The 17,877-nt window shown below is 35.4% G+C and overlaps 1 protein-coding gene across 1 annotated transcript in view; it reads left to right on the top strand.

Moving 5' to 3' along the window:
* LOC106137292 (diacylglycerol kinase eta) overlaps positions 1-17,877 on the top strand; it is a 125,727-nt gene that overhangs the window by 79,884 nt on the left and 27,966 nt on the right. The window contains 1 exon segment of the mRNA XM_060954361.1: positions 3,395-3,475. Coding sequence (XP_060810344.1) covers positions 3,395-3,475 — 81 coding nt within the window.

The raw sequence follows: 17,877 nt of genomic DNA, 5'->3' as shown, positions 1-17,877 counted from the left end.
GAAATTTGCTTACCCTCATGAAATAATAACGTTTTATATGCCCAATGAAAACATAGAAATACCAAGCGCTTTCCCCCACCAACGATGACATTGCCACAACCAAGATGGCGTCGTTTGAATATTTATCCAGATATTTGTAATGATAATTCGCAAATCGCGTGACTTATTTCGTTTGCATTAGCTGGGATTGTCTGTTAGGGCGTTTACACATTAGATATGTTAGCAAGAGTTTTTGCACGAACTATCAGTCTATTCTATATTAGAAAATTTTACCGTCGACTCAAAATAAAATCCAAATGCGAGTTTGGACATTTCGTTTTAATCCCACGTCCCGTTAAATTCTACTTGAGAAACTAGTTTTGGCTACGAAACCCTAACAAAGCACTCTAGTGCTTTGTTAGGGTTTCGTAGCCAATAGATATATAGATAGCGTAGATTGTGCCTTACATTTTTAAGAATTATTTTTAATAAATTAATAATCCTTAAGGTGAATTACTTTATTGTTATACACACTCAATAAATCCCACTCGATTGATCGATAGATAGCCACTCGATAAAAGAGGACACTTTCATTTATATATATATGAAATAAATAGTATATTGTGTAATAGCAACATATGAGAAGCGCTCTCCAAATTGCTCGGATGATATTCATATAATTCGATTATCTCTTAATACAGGTAGAAATCGAGATTTTGCCTGAAATCTGTTCTGAATTTAAAATATCATTTGATCGGGGCTACCAGTAGATTCTTTTCATACAAAGGATGATTTGTCTTGAGTAATAAACAGTATAAATTTAAAATTTTATTAAATTAAACGATTAAGCCGTGAAAGAGTTTCAGTCTGACTGATATCTTTTTTATTTTATGTCAAACGTATGTTAAACTGCGGATGAAAGCCAGTCTCGTAATAAATAATAATTACAGTTTGAAAAGCGAAATTAACTATTAAATCATAGCTCCAGTATAATTATTTTAAAAAAGTTTCTTAATAACCTAAAATATAATAAAATTTTTGCTAAAATGCTTTTTCGGAGTTATAATTAGGTTTAAATAACGGACGAACCGCTGGCCGTTTCTAATAAAATACACGGGTTTCTGATGAAGCAGAGTGAGTTAATTAACGATGTTACAACTGCTCATTATTTCTAAGAAGTTATTTCGCAACAATAATAAGAGTATTGCTCAGGGCAAACCTTGTTGGCAGAACAAAATAATACCTACTTCAAGACTTGTTTTTAAGAGTAATATAACATTTTAATATTAAATGTTTATTTATAACTAGCTGTTGTTCCCCAAACTTTGTTATATTTTATTATAATATTTATTTATTTAAGTAATTGGATAACCAACAGCAAATTTATAACATATTTACAGAGTGAGCGATATGCGTTATGTCAGGACTGAAGTGTGTAAGAAAGTAAATAAATAAATAAAATGATACAAATTCATTTACCAAAGAGAATTTTAACCCTTGTAAAAAATGTTTGCTTTGTAGTCCAAATATTTTTTTAATTCATCCTTTCACATTAAGTAATTAAAATTTCGTACCATTTTATTATACTTAGGTATATTTACTTTTTCTACCATTCCTTCGACCAGGCACTCCTTCAAATTAGATAAATAAATAAATATATACGGGACATATTACACAGATCGAGTTAGCCTTGAAGTAAGTTCGAGACTTGTGTTTCAAGATACTAACTCAACGATACTATGTTTTATAATAAATACTTATATAGATAAACATCCAAGACCCAGGCCAATCAGAAAAAGTACACCGCAAGATAATTTTTAGTGGCCTTTAACTTTTTAATATTCAGAAGAAGATACGAGTAAGATATTCTAAATGAATAAAAAATAATAATAAAACAAACCTTATCCGTACCCTAATCAGTAAGGATTGCGAACTTATTTGTGTTTCGGAGTTGCGGTACACATAACAAATTAACATTAACATACGGACAAAATCTGGGTTACATTTACAAATCCGTAATAAGATATGTATGAGATCAAATTGGTGCTTTTTGGGTAATTCTTGGTACGACCAAGATAGTCACGCATTTGGTGAGACCAACTTTATTAAATTAACTTACCGTTACTTCAATTAGATAAGTTAATAAACTTTTTATTTGTTTGTTATAGTGTAAATAAATTGGTTCATTTATTAGCATACTGATAAATAAATAAATATATAACGGACAAATTACACAATTGATGGATTAACTTTGGAATTAGTGAGAAATGTTTCAGCCGATTCCAAGACGCGTTATCTGACATCTGAAAGTAAGAGTAAAATAGGTAAATCACTATTATATTATATTACATACACACACACAAACACACATATATATATATATGTGTGTTTGTGTGTAATCACGTCTTTTACCCCTTGTGTGGTAGACAGCTAAATATCTTTTTACCCTTTATATTTTAAATTTGAAAGAAATCATTAGAACCGTTTTCGAAACAGGATAATTGTTTCATTTCTCGATCAAAAATATTGCGAGCGCTCTGTAACACTAAATTTATTACCATTTTTCTAGCTCCATTATAAATAACGATTCGGCCTACCCCCTACATCATGAATTGGGGAAGATATCTCCGAAATTATATTATTTCAATGAAATCCGCTTTGATTAATGGCGATTCGTAATGAAAATATTGGATTAAATCACATTAAATGTCCGATGAAATGAGAATTGGTCATAATGGTCACTTGGGAAATAATTTACAGATGAACTTAGCTGTCCCGGCAAACGTTGTTTTGCCATATAAATAATACTAGTTAATTCATAAGTGATTTCTAGTTAAAAAAAGTTTAAGGGTGGACAACCCTTATCACTAAGGGGTATGAAAAATAGATTTTGGCCGATTCTCAGACCTACTCAATATGCTCACAAAATTTCATGAGAATCGGTCAAGCCGTTTCTGAGGAGTACGGGAACAAATATTGTAACAAGACAATTTTATTTACAGATGAATGTTAACGCAACAAAACGAACATAGTTACATATAATCACGTCTATTGCCGTGTGGTTTCCGGCTCTTTAGAATAGAACCACTCCATCCATTTTTCCCATGGATGTCGTAAAAGGCGACTAAGGCAGTGGTCCATTATTTTTTATATTGGTGCCGGATACCACATGGCACACACAAAGTTATTACTCGTTTAATAGTATCACTTCACTACATATTATAAAGTCCCTCTAATTTCTCTGTCTGCATGTCCAAGCTTGGAAATTTGTAGACGGATTTCGATCGTGTTTGAAAATTTGGAAAGAGGGTTTTGTGTGATAAGTTTTTTTTTTTGTCTATAAATGATACCTGTGCGGCGCTCGTATGATAATAAATATGAAGAAATAACTATATGAATATTTTTTTTGTTACAGAGCCAATTGTGGGACGAGTTCGAGCTGGAGGACGCCACATTCGCGGAGTGCAGCATCAACAACGCGAACCACAGCTTCCAAGTGAGTCACATACATACATACATAGATTTAAATTACTGAAATAATAACCAGATAATAATCGAAATAAGTGCCGTGTGGTTCCCGGCAAGTGCCGTGTGGTTCCCGGCACTATTACAAAAAAGAATAGGACCACTCCATCTCTTTCCAATGGATGTCGTAAAAGGCGACTAAAGGATAGGCTTACTTAAAACTTGGGATTCTTTTTTAGGCGATGGGCTAGCAACCTGTCACTATTTGAATCTCAATTCTATCATTAAGCAAAATAGCTGACCGTGGCCATTCAGTCTTTTCGAGACTGTTGGCTCTGTCTACCCCACAAGGGATATAGACGTGACCATATGTATGTATGTATGAAATAATCGAAATATAATGAACTTTTGCTATGTTATATTTGGTTTGTTAGTGTGACAACGAACGTATTCTTTCTTTTTTTGAATTGTATGTTCTCATGTAATTGATGTAAAATATGTCATTGTGAGAATAAAAGTCTATAAACCTTGAATCTATGGCCTCTGTGGCGCAGCGGTAGTACGCTTGTCTGTGACACCGGAGGTCCCGGATTTGAATCCCGGCCAGGGCATGATGAGGAAAGAAGTTTTTCTGATTGGCCTGGGTCTTGGATGTTTATCTTTATAATTATTTATTATAAAATATAGTATCGTTGAGCTAGTATCTCGTAACACAAGTTTCGAACTTACTTCGAGGCTAACTCAATCTGTGAAATTTGTCCAAAAAAACAAAAAAAAATGTATACCTGAAATTGACTTATTCTTAACAGGGATTTTTTGACCCCTTTTTCCCTTATAGCAATAAAATTTACAAAAACCCTGAGGCACTTCTTTTATTGTTTTGCCGAAGAGTATTCGTGCCAAATCTTAATTCGATGAATCAAAATTAATTTTTAATTTTTTTCATACAAACTTTAACCCCCTATATGACACCCTTTAATTTAAAGTTTTCATATTATTTTAAAATTGCGATGCCCAACAGGGTTCATTTTGTACATATTTATAAGCAGTAACTGTAATTCAACTGATGTACTTTATGATATACAATAAATACCTATTTTGAATTGAATTTAATTGAATCGAACCTTAAATCGCCTACATATCAGGCCAACAGCTATTGCGTTTATATAACAGCACACCCTTACTCGAATCCGTACAAAATTTCTTTCAAATGTTTTTAGTTCTGAATTACTTACATCATAAGTCTTAAAAGTATAAATTACTTTTGTGATGTGTCTTACTGTGCCGTGTGGTTCCCGGCACCAATACAAAACAGAATAGGACCACTCCATCTCTTTCCCATGGATGTCGTAAAAGGCGACTAAGGTATAGGCTCATAAACTTGGGATTCTTCTTTTAGGCGATGGGCTAGCAACCTGTCACTATTTGAATCTCAATTCTATCATTAAGCCAAATAGCTGAACGTGGCCATTTAGTCTTCAAGACTGTTGGCTCTGTCTACCCCGCATGGGATATAGACGTGACGATATGTATGTATGTATGTATGTACTTTTGTGATTCTATGTTATACATCCCTTTAGTTCTGCATTAGTCATATTATTAGTATTGTAATTATATATTATCCTGTCTAGATCACTGCACATTTTATGTACACGTGCGAACCCAAGATACAAATAGCTTAACCCAACAAATAGATCCCTGCGGCCTATAAGTCACGTTTCGTAAGCTCGCGGGTTGATATCGTTGAGAAAGTATCGATAAATGTGTTATCGATAATTGGCATGGGATATCAGTATTGTTAAGAATACAAATGTAGTCACGGCTTTATCCCTTGTGGGGTAGACAGAGCCAACAGTCTTGAAAAGACTTAAAAAAACACGTTTAGCTCTACGGCTTTATAATGGAATTGAGATTCAAATAGTGGCATGACAAATTACACTGATTGAGTTAGCCTCGAAGTAAGTTCGAGTCTTGTGTTACGAGATACTAACTCAACGTAATACTATATTTACCCAGGCCAAAAAGAAAAAGTTCTTTTCACATCATGCCCTGGCCGGGATTCGAACCCGGGACCTCCGATGTCACAAACAAGCGTACTACTATGAATGAAAATATTGTAGTTCCAAGTAAGTTTGCAACCATAGCGAACTTGTACCAATAACTGTATGAGAACGAGGTACCTACCTATACTCGGTCGAAGTCACTGATTAATAATAAATGTTGTACCTGCAATTGAAACCTGTTGCATGTCATCAAACCCGTTGACCTATGACCTCTGCCAACATCGCGTGTCAAGAGATAGGTCAGGTCAATATTGATTCACTGTGGTAGACCGCATATCGTGACGTTTTGACACATACATATAATCACGTCTATATCCCTTGCGGGGTAGACAGAGCCAACAGTCTTGTAAAGACTGAAAGGCCACGTTCAGCTTTTTGGCTTTAAGATAGAATTGAGATTGAAATAGTGACATGTTGCTAACCCATCGCCTAAAAGAAGAATCCCAAGTTTATAAGCCTACCCCTTAGTCGCCTTTTACGACATCCATGGGACAGAGATGTCATCAGTCATTATATGACCAGCTATGGTCTAGACTTCAACTAGTAAACAAACTGTCATTTCTGTTGAGCGACAAATTGACATCATAAATGCCCAAAAAGAGTAAAATTACTATTTAAAATCGAATGAAAATTAAATACCTATATTTTTTCTTTGTAATATTATTATTCCATGTCTATCTGTTGCCCGCGACTACGTCCGCGTAAATTTCGAGTTGAATCTAATGCGAAATAAATCAATATACTAATCACATGAAATATTTTACTTAAATATGTGATCTTACCGAGTAAGTTATGTTTGACCAATAAATAAATTCTTTGGGGTAAAATAAACTCAAAGAATTACTTTATATACGACGTTTTTAGCATTTTCTTCAGGGGCTAATAAAAATAGTTTGTAGTATTTTGATTTTCAGTTTTTTAAATAAAACACTCAAACAAAACAAAAAAAATTAATTAAGAAAATAATATTAAGTGATAATATTAATTATTTTATTTATTTAAATATTATTATAGAAGTAGTCATACTTCAAATTATTTTATATAGGTATTCAGCCTAAAGGTAAGTACTATATGATCTGATTCTACATAGACTGGATAGTCTCAGCTGATAATAAATTGAATAATCAATCCTACTAGCATCAACTGTAGTGGGAATAAACCTCGTTTTAGTTGGAAAGCTAATCTGTCAAAAGTGTCAAAGTTAGTGGCTCAGTTCCGATCGAGTAAGGCTTTAGTAAACATGTACATAGTTTGGATAAAAAAGGTATATTTACATACATACGTAAATTCACGTTCATATTCCTTGCGGGGTAGGCAGAGCTAACAGCCTGAGAAGACTGATTGGCCACGTTCAGTTGTTTGGCTTAATGGTAGAATTGAGATTCAAATAGTGATAGGTTGCTTGCCCATCGCCTAAAAGAAGTGTCCCTAGTTCTAGAAGCCTATCCTTGAGTCGCTTTTTACGACATCAATGGGAGGGACATAGTCCTGTTTTCTATTGGTGCTGGAAACCACACGGCATTTAATATTTGAATGGAATTAATTATTAAGTAATATTTAATTTTGTTTATTACTTTTTTATAACGTTCTAATGTTACACAACATATTTGCGAACTCATAACAACGTCACGGAAACCATTCATAAACAGTTTTATTTCCGTCACTCTCATATTTTGTACCTTTAGCGTGTGTTAGCTAGGTCACGACATACTTAGCCGCTTGAAGGATGGATTTCTTTATTAGGGAGATTGCGGTAATCCTTCTAATAGGCGGATTATACGGAGTTAAGCGTATTAATATGTTATCTGTACCCGTAGCCTGACACGCGCGATAGAACGGAGGATAGAACGGCGTCACGCGTGTTCTGTGGAAGAATGAGAGAGAAAGAAAGAGAGAAAAAAAGAGATGGAAAGTGGAGTGGAAGATAACAGAAAAAGAGACGTGCAAATAAATATTTAACTCCTATCGTTTCAACCCCGCCCTGTATTTTTTTAAGCGCAGTCTCCAAAAGGTAGCATAGCACGTGTGTCTATATCTCTTGCGGGGTAGACAGAGCCAAAAGCCTTCAAAAAATGACAGGCCACGTTCAGCTTTTTGGCTTGATGATAGAATTGAGATTCAAATAGTTACAGGTTGTTAGCCCGTCGTCTAAAAGAAGTATCCCAAATTGATAAGCCTATCTCTTAGTCACCTCTTACGGCATCCATGGGAAAGACAGGGAGTGGTGCTATACTTTTTTTTTATTGGTGCAGGGAACCACACGGCACGTCGTTAAATAGAGATAGGTTTTTGTGCGATATAAAAGGCGTCGCGCGTTGCATGCTACGGGACTGGAAGATATTGTATAAGGCGATAAGGAGGCCTTTTGCGCACCATCTAACTTATTCCCCAAAAACGACGGCCTCTGTGGCGCAGCGGTGATACGCTTGTCTGTGACATCGGAGGTCCTGGGTTCGAATCCCGGCCAGGGCATGATGAGAAACGAACTATCTTTGATTGGTCTGGGTCTTGGATGTTTATCTTTATAAGTATTTATTATAAAATATAGTATCGTTGAGTTAGTATCTCGTAACACAAGTCTCGAACTTACTTCGAGGCTAACTCAATCAGTGTAATTTGTCCCGTAAAAAAAAAAAAAAAAAAAAAAAAAACCTACATATTCAGCCGCTCTATAAGTGGAGAATATTGACGAGGTTGACGAAGCGCAGTCAGCAGTACCACGATAAATAAATCCTACTACTATTATAAAGGCGAAAGTTTGTATGGATGTATGGATGTTTGTTACTCTTTCACGCAAAAACTACTGAACCGATTACCATGAAATTTGGTATGTAGGTAGCTGAAGACCCAGAATAACACATAGGCTACTTTTTATCCCAGAGTTCCCGCGGGATTGATAGGGTTTCCATGCGGACGAAGTCGCGGGCGGCCTCTAGTAAATAAATATTAACGAGACAAATTACGCAGTTGAGTTAGCCTCAAAGTAAGTTCGAGACTTGTGTTACGAGATATGTTAACTCAACGATACTATATTTTATAATAAATACTTATATATATAGATAAACATCCAAGACCCAGGGCCAATCAGAAAAAGTACTTTCCTCATCATGCCCTGGCCGGGATTCGAACCCGAGACCTCCGGTGTCGCAGATAAGCGTACTACCACTGCGTAACAGAGGCCGTCAAAACGTCAAAGCGTTTGGTATAAACGCCTGTTTGTAACAAATACTATTACTTATTACCTATAAATGCGAAAGTTTGTTTGTTTGTTAACTCTTCACGGGTTATCTACTGAATCATTCTTCTTGAAATATCACGTATATATAATTAAGAGTCTGACGATGGACATACAGGGCACCTGTCAAAACTAAGGTTCACGAGGGGTTTTCAATAAAATCCGTTTCTTTTGTAGGGATTTGTCGCTATATTCTTCAGTTTTTATATGTGTTTTTTTTAATTCGTTGCTTTTTATAGATAATTTGTCTCTTTTTTTGTAGATGGCGTTAAATTTGTCGCTTTTTATAAATGGCCCTAAACACACGCGGGCGCAGCTACTGGTTAAAGCTATAGACACATACATATGTAATATGTTTTCCAATCGCAAATAACCAAATTTGGTTATAACACACTAAATCGACATAAGCCGATGTCTGCTAACGAACCAAAGCTTTGAAATGGATTACTATTATTTTGGGATGTACTATTTTAGGCCCCGAATGCAAATACGTATGTTGTAAGTTTGTTGGCATTTTGGTTTACGATTTGACAAATTTACGTACAATGTCAATGACATAATGTCGTCCTTTATCTGCCGTCTGGTAGCGCAGACTATTGTAGTCATATACATACATACATATTATCACGGCTATTGCGGGGTAGATAGAGCCAGCAGTCAAAAAGAATGGCTATAATTAAATAGGGATTAATTCCCCCTGTATGACATGCATTGGTCAGACGGGAGTCACTTCATGCAGAATTTGGCTCTCCCATTTAGAGTCGTGTTTAGGGGCGCACCTCGTGTTTTTCTACAGCGAGGTGACAACTGATGGCTCAACCGAGACTGACACTACGAGGGTAAAGGTGACTAAGATTAAAAAAAATAATAATTTAGTTTTGATTAGTTTTTACATGAGCTTTCTCATCGTGGCAAGAAGAAGATATTAAGATAAGAACAAGATACTAGATAGTAAAACATACATACATACATATAATCACGTCTATATCCCTTGCAGGGTAGACAGAGCCAACAGTCTCGAAGAGACCAATGGGCCACGTTCAGCTGTTTGGTTTAATGATAGATAGATAGTGTCGAGACATCTTTACGCCACACGGCACTCAACAAATGACAATCATTGCGAAGAAATTGACGCGCTCAGCCAATAGCAGCGATGAATCTAAATCGCGATTACAAAGATTTCACGGATTGGAGCGTACACAACCTCCGACACAACATCGTTGGAGCCGCGGTTCCCCAGGCATAACACCTAGCCTGGCGGAAGATCTTCCCTTTGGTGGCGGTCGAGCCGAAACATCGCTCCCGCTACAATAGTAAAAAGATAATAATATGATGCTTTGCCTACTCCTCCGGAAAAGAGGCGTGATTTTATGTAAGTATGCGTACATTTAATATAATTGTAAGTGTAAATTGTTTATTAACATCAAGAATACTTCATAGTACTTCCACATAATTATATCGCGAACGAGCGAAGCGAAATTTGTTAGGGCGGGGAATTAATTCGCTCGCTCCGCTGTTATAAGAATCGTTTTTGGGAATAAATGGGGATTTATCCCAGCTGCTTTCCCAATTACCGGCGACACACCGGAGCGAAATTTATACAATATGAACCTTCTTCGGGTGAGATTTATACTCGTACCTACTTATAGATATATACAAGAAGGAATTAGGGTGTTGTGCCGTGTGGTTCCCGACACCATACCAAAAAAGAATAGGACCACTCCATCTCTTTCACATGGATGTCGTAAAAGGCGACTAAGGGATAGGCTTATAAACTTGGGATTCCTCTTTTACTGTTACTATTTGAATCTCAATTCTATCACTAAGCCAAATAGCTGAGCGTGGCCTATCAGTCTTTTCAAGTCTGGTAGCTCTGTCGACCCCGCTAGGGATATAGACGTGATCATATGTATGTATGTATGTAATTAGGGTGTTACGGGTGGTAAAGTTATTGTGGATACAATTTTAAATAGAGTATTAAAGCATCCTTACAAAAACATTTTCATGTTAAATGTTGCCGAATCTCTCAGATCTCGTATTAAGCCAAACTCATGTTCCAAACTTACATACAAGCTGTACTTCACCTTAATCAAAATATATTAAAAAGTGGTCAGATCTCATGTAGAGACAAGATTGTACCCGCGGCTAACTTAATTTTACCTGCAGCCTCGCCTTTACCTACAGAAGAATATTAGTTGGCAATCCCACGGGAATTTTTACCGGGACGCAAAGTGCACTCTGCCCCTCTTCAGACTCTTAGTTATTAAAATTTCAACAAGATTAGTTCATTAAGTACCACGTGAAGAGACAACAAACAAATAAACTTTCACATTTAAAATATAGTTGGGACAAGCTGTGCCCGCTACTTCATCCGCGTGGAATAGTTATTTTGAGCATCATTGAAGCCCTCAAGGATGAATAATTTTACCCGTTTTTTTTCATATTTTCCATTATTTCTTCGCTTTTCGAAGTTGCAGCGTGATGTTATATAATCTAAAGGCTTCCTCGATAAATGGTTTATTCAACACAAAAAGAATTTTTCAATTCGAACCAATAGTTCCTGAGATTAGCGCGTTCAAACAAACAAACAAATATTCAGGGTTTTTTATATGTTTCTTTTTAGTTGATAGGTTTGTCTTGCACCTAAAGTTTGAGTACGCTTTTCAGTCTTGTCAGTTTTTGTCTTGATTATCGAAATGCATTTAAAGGCGAACAAAGAAAGGCCGATTTTTGAGATTGGGTTTTTATTTTTGATAGCCCGACCTTTTTGTCTGAGTACCCTTGAGATCTGTATAAGCCCTTACGCTGAATCACTGCAAGATAATGTATATGACATCATAAAAACCGACTACGCCAATATGGAAAGTCATGAGTTGAGAGTAAGTATGTGGAAAGGCAACTGAACCCAGCTTGGACAATGATTAAACAGCAGTTGACTGAAATCATGACGCTGAATCTAGGATCATGGTTTAAAAGCGTAACCTGAGCGAATAAGTGTGAACGATGTGAGAATAACATGTGTCAAAACCTGCCCATCACAAAGGAGTTACGATTTTTTTATGAGCACCTTCAGCACATCGGTTGACGTTAAAACTAATGTACGTAACTCAAAAAAGAGTCACTATTCCATGGCTGTAGTAGTATTCGAATCCTGATACTTTTAAAACTAGAACGGTTCAAAGTTAAAGCCCATGATCAACCTCAATTGTAAACACGTGTAAACTCCCTTTGTTTTTTTTTATTTACCCTCCAATTCTCACATTTCGTATTATGGAAATGGAATGTCACGTCACTCGCCGGCAATATTGCGTGATGAAATGTGTTATGAACGCGCCCTTTTTTTCGTGAAATTACATATATTCTTCTGTTTCTAACATAGGTTTATTATTATAAGTACATACCTACATGCCTGCGAGGATGCCACTGTTCCGTAAGGTTAGACAGAGACAACACACTTTTTTGATTCATCAATCTTTTCATACAAGCTTTTTGTATATTTCTCATTTATTATAACAAATTAATTTAAATAAAATTACTAAATACATAGTCAAAGTGCAAACTATATATGTTCTTCACATTTCCGCGTCGTGGAATTTAGTTTTTTTTTTTAATATTAATTAATTTTTTTGGAAAAATCGTCTCAAAAAATGTTGCATACCAGGTTTTACTTCTCACCACTAAGTCCAACGGCGCCCTGTTAATTCCATTTTCTTTACCGCAAATTGGGATTTTCTCTTAATTCACGTACCGATTTGGTAGCTAACGAACCGTTGAATCCCAACGGATGTTTGGACGGCCATTTAGCCTTTGAATTGAACGAATTACTTACAATGAGCAATCACTTAATGTAAGTGGTTATGTATGTGTGTAGTAACAATTTAGTATAACCATATAATATCAATACTACCTGTCTAATATTAATTCATATTATACCCTATATGTTGGCCAGGCATAAGAGCTATACAACAAAAATAGTTTCATTCAAATCCGTTCAGTAGTTTCGGAGATTAGCGTCTTCAAACAAACATACTTTTCTTTTCAAATTCATACCCGCTTACTATTTTTATAACGTTATAAAAAAAATTTTGAAAATAACTCAATGTACAGACAAAAAAAACTATTGATAATAAAAAAATATACGAGTACTATACCAAGGGAAACACATGCATTTTTTTTTTTACAAATAATCACAAAATCTGCGACGGTACTATGCAAACATTTACACCAAACATGTGTCTCTAATTCTGGAATCTCATTTACACATACAGCATTCTCAGATGCAAATTGAAACAAAACATACATACATACCTATGGTCACGTCCATATCCCATGCGGGGTAGACAGAGCCAACAGTCTTGAAGACTAAATGGCCACGTTCAGCTATTTGGCTTAATGATAGAATTGAGATTCAAATAGTGACAGGTTGCTAGCCCATTGCCTAAAAGAAGAATCCCAAGTTTATAAGCCTATCCCTTAGTCGCCTTTTACGACATCCATGGGAAAGAGATGGAGTGGTCCTATTCTTTTTTGTATTGGTGCCGGGAACCACACGGCACGAATAAAACAAAACCATTTCGTATTTTAGTATTTTAGCGGACCGCGTGCCAACGCGTGCCACGATTTATTTATGGCGTTTCGTGACTTTGTTGCGTTGAGTTTCTATATTGTAAATGCTGACATTTATAAGTTCGTGTTATGTATTTATCCCTAACGCAATAAAATTAGCCAATGGTCATGAGATTTTATTTAGCTGGGTAGCTTAACGATAGAACTCAGATTCAGACAGTGATAGCCCATCGACTCAAAGAAGAAGCCTTTCTATTAAATTTTGCCGTGTGGTTCCCGGCACTAATACAAAAAAGAATAGGACCACTCCATCTCTTTCCCATGAATGTCGTAAAAGGCGACTTAGGGATAGGCTTACAAACTTGGGATTCATTTTTTAGGCGATAGGCTAGCAACCTGTCACTAATTGAATCTCAATTCTATCATTAAGCCAAATAGCTGAACTTGGCCATTCAGTCTCTTCAAGGCTGTTGGCTCTGTCTACCCCGCAAGGGATATATACGTGACCATATGTATGTATGTGTAAATTTTGCAATCTGAGCGGTTAAAGAAGCAACTGGCAGGTACACACGGAACAGAAGATACCTGGGCCACCTTCCATATAACAGTCAAGGCGAGGTGGTACAACTATACTCTGAGCTCACCGTACTATAACATAAACATTGTACTAAATAGGTACCACAATGCAATTTATTAAGTTAAGGATTATTTAAGCTCTAACTTTAATAAAAGTTGTTTGCAGGGTGTGTCGAAAGCCTCTTAAAATGGATTAAGATTGGTACATTTTATGAAAATCGGAATTACACGGATTCAATGTTTTGATAGATAAAGATTTATAGAGAATTTAATTAGCACATACAAAAATGTATACTAATTACATGGCGGTTTGGTTTGACATCGGGAGATCCTTGATCGAATTATATAAATATACGTTGGTTAAGAGGAAAATTACAATTAATGATACCAATAAATACTTCAACATTTTTTTTTTCATATTCTATCCTATAATTATAAATTCAACTGATTTTAAGACATGTGTATTCTATCACTGTTACAAAACCTATTTGGATTCTGAATACAATGCCTAAATTATTTTAAGCTTAATAAGGTTACACATTCAAATAATTAAACCAAGGGTCTTACACAGTTTGCTTTGATTTTGCCGCTGTATTATACATCTGAGACCTCGCCAGAATCCAATTCAGTTCCGTGTAGCCGCATAATATTCTCCGAGGTATAAAGGCCTCTACTCACATTGCAATTTGTCCCCGCGAACTGGGGACAGTTGGGACAGGACAGACAGACACCATTAGAATGCAAGAATGTTTCCATCTCTGGGATGGGGACAAAGTCATTTAGTGAATAGCAATTTTAAAACACAGATAACGATTTACAACTTTTAACAAATTTATGCTATATCAACTAATAAAGCATCGTTTTAATTAACACATCTTCGTAGATTTAATTTTCTGGTTATTTTTGTAAATCGCTCGTAATTTTAATAATCGTGTTTAAAAGACCATTGGTAGCATTGAATTAAGACCTATTTTTATTTAGAATTTCACTATATTAGTTAATTAGTTTGTTACTTCATTTCGCAAAGATGTGCCCTCTTCACTCATTCCTGAAGAAAAAAATCAAATCAAAGTGACTAAGACTCTTTGTTTTAATTATTTGAAAGTCTTACAAACATATAGCCACATCTGTATCCCTTGCGTGATAGACAGAGCCAAGAGTCTTGAAAAGACTGAAAGGTCACGTTCAGCTGTAGAGCCTTTTGATGGAGTTGAGATTCAAATAGAGACATTGTTGTTAATTCGTCGCCGCGCGCAGCTTGAATAAGAACTTGTTAACAATAATTTCTATAAAACCAACATTTTAAGTCATATAAGTGAGAAGAGGCCTTTATCCAGCTCATGCCTAAGGGAAACAATGGCATTATTGAAATGGTGTACCGCAGGGCACGATGTTGGGACCGCTCCTATTTATACCCGTCCCATCCGGTCATTAGTGCCTCAGTGTACTTCGATGAAACACGATCTTCTTGCAATTTGCATGCAAATTGTATTAGAAAGCCTGGCCCTGTTGTCTTGTCGCATAATCTTTATATAGGCGAGTGCTTTCAATCTTCACTGATGTAATAACGATGAATAGTTTGTATTAAATTCGGTTCAGTTTATTTTATTGCAAGTAAATAAGGTTTATATTGTTAATATTATACTAATTACTGCCAAATGTATATTTCTATCTGGTGGTAAATGTATAAGAAATATTATCTAGTAGGGAAATGCCAAAGGAGTGAAGTGGAGTTTCTACGACAACCATAATTTTGTAATTATTATGTATGTATTTTATGTATCTTGTATGTATTTATGCATTTTATTTGTAATGTATGTATTTTGCAGTATGTTTGTGCACTTTATCGCACCACCAACTTAAAGTTTTTCTGTTTGACCAGCTGGTAGACTGATAGAGAATGCCAAACGGTATTAGGTCCGCCCTTTGTACATTTTTTTTGCAAGAAAGTTTTAAATAAATAAATACATAACTTCGAGTTGGTAATTAGTTTTTGTCTAACCTCATAACTGTAGAATATAAAATAAACTAGCAATCGTGCGACAATCATTTCAGATATTGTGAAAAAAAGTTGAATAATTTGTAATCAGTAAAATCTGTGATAATTATTATCACGTGTTCATCCCTTACCGAGTAGACAGAGTAAAAAGTCTCGAAGGCTACATTTGCAATCTACGCGGATGTCAATCAATGTCAATAAATACATACATACATATAATAACGTCTATATCTCTTGCAGGGTACACAGCGGCAACAGTCTTGAAAAGACTCATAGGCCACGTTCAACTGTTTAGCTTAATGATAGAATTGAGATTCAAATAGTGACAGGTTGCAAGCCCTTTGCCGTAAATAAAAAAATTCAAGTTTATTAGCCTCTCCCTTAGTCGCCTCTTATAATAAATTTAGATAAAAAAACTCATAGCCTAACAGAAGAATTTTTAAGGCCTTCTTTTAAGAATGTATGAATTAATTATAATAACTCTCATCCTTAACTCCTTGGAATACGCTCAACTCCTGTCCATCCTTGTATGATTATCGATTATTCTTATTATAAAGTTGAGGCTAAAGGGTTCTAATGAGTGCGGATAATCGAGCGAACCATTGCTCGTTCTACCGTAATAACTTTAAAAGATGTAATAGTTATACGAGATCATAGAGTTACTGAAAACTGAAGGTGCTAAAGATCGAACAAAGTGGTAAGAGAAATATCTTATAAATAAATAATTATATATATAAAATTCTCGTGTCACAATTTTTGTCTCCGTACTTCTCCGAAACGGCTTTACCGATTTAAACCAAATTTTGCATGCATATTCAGTAGGTCTGAGAATCGGCTAACATATATTTTTCATACCCCTAAGTGTTAAGGGTTGTCCACCCTTAACATTTTTTTTTGACTAGAAATTACTTTAAAAATTATTTATTTGGCAAAACAACGTTTGCCGGGACAGCTAGTAATAAATAAATATATACGGGACAAATTACACTGATTGAGTTAGCCTCGAAGTAAGTTCGAGACTTGTGTTACGAGATACTAACTCAACGATACTATATTTTATAATAAATACTTATATAGATAAACATCCAAGATGCACAGAGGCCGTCAATATCTGAAAATCTACCCAGAACGATATCCGGTGAACATGGCAACACGCAATGATGAGAGAGTTTACTCCGCTATTTCGACGAGTTTGCGTACAGAGAATGATGAATGTGAATGAAGCGAAAGAAGTATGCATTGATCGTGGCAAATGAAAAGATGTAGTCTCTTCCTATCGTTCCAGGACAGAGGTTTGTTTTACATGTATGTTATGTATGTATTATTTTTGTTGTAACTTAGTCAAGAATATTCCCCAGACAAATTATAAGTGGCAAATGAAAATTTGTAGTCTCTTGCTATCGTTCCAGGAAAGTGGTTTGTTTTACATGTATGTATTATTTTTGTTGTAACTTTGTCAAGTATATTCCTCAGACCAGACACATTATGTCTCGTGTTAATACCATCTGTTTTACTTGTACTTTTATCCAGACAGTCTGAAACATTTAAGTATTGGACTGTTTTATATTTAAAGTTTGATATAAAATTTAACGATTTCATTATTAACTTTGTTTTCTTTGTCGATGAATTGATGAAAGCTCGTAAATTCATGCTGATTTCAATGTTCGATCAATTTGTTATAACGTTTAGTTAGCGATGGCATTTTGAATTTAATCTGCTGCCAGTACTTAGCATTTTAATTTCAAACAAATTATATTTAGTTATATGCAAAGACATTACATTACAGTAATACATTTTTAAAACATGTCACCGTTTAGCTTGTGTTTCAGAATAAACACATTGGTATGTATATATTATACTAGAGGCCGCCCGCGACTTCGTCCGCATGGAAACCCTATCAAACCCGCGGGAACTCCGTTATAAAAAGTAGCCTATATGTTATTCTGCGTCTTCAGCTACCTACATAGATATCAAATTTCATCGTAATCGGTTCG

Source organism: Amyelois transitella, chromosome 4 (genome assembly GCF_032362555.1).
Source record: "Amyelois transitella isolate CPQ chromosome 4, ilAmyTran1.1, whole genome shotgun sequence".
NCBI classification, from domain to species: Eukaryota; Metazoa; Arthropoda; class Insecta; order Lepidoptera; family Pyralidae; genus Amyelois; species Amyelois transitella.
The sequence above is the reverse complement of the archived record's forward strand: the minus strand, read 5'-3'. Positions and strand labels throughout refer to the sequence as shown.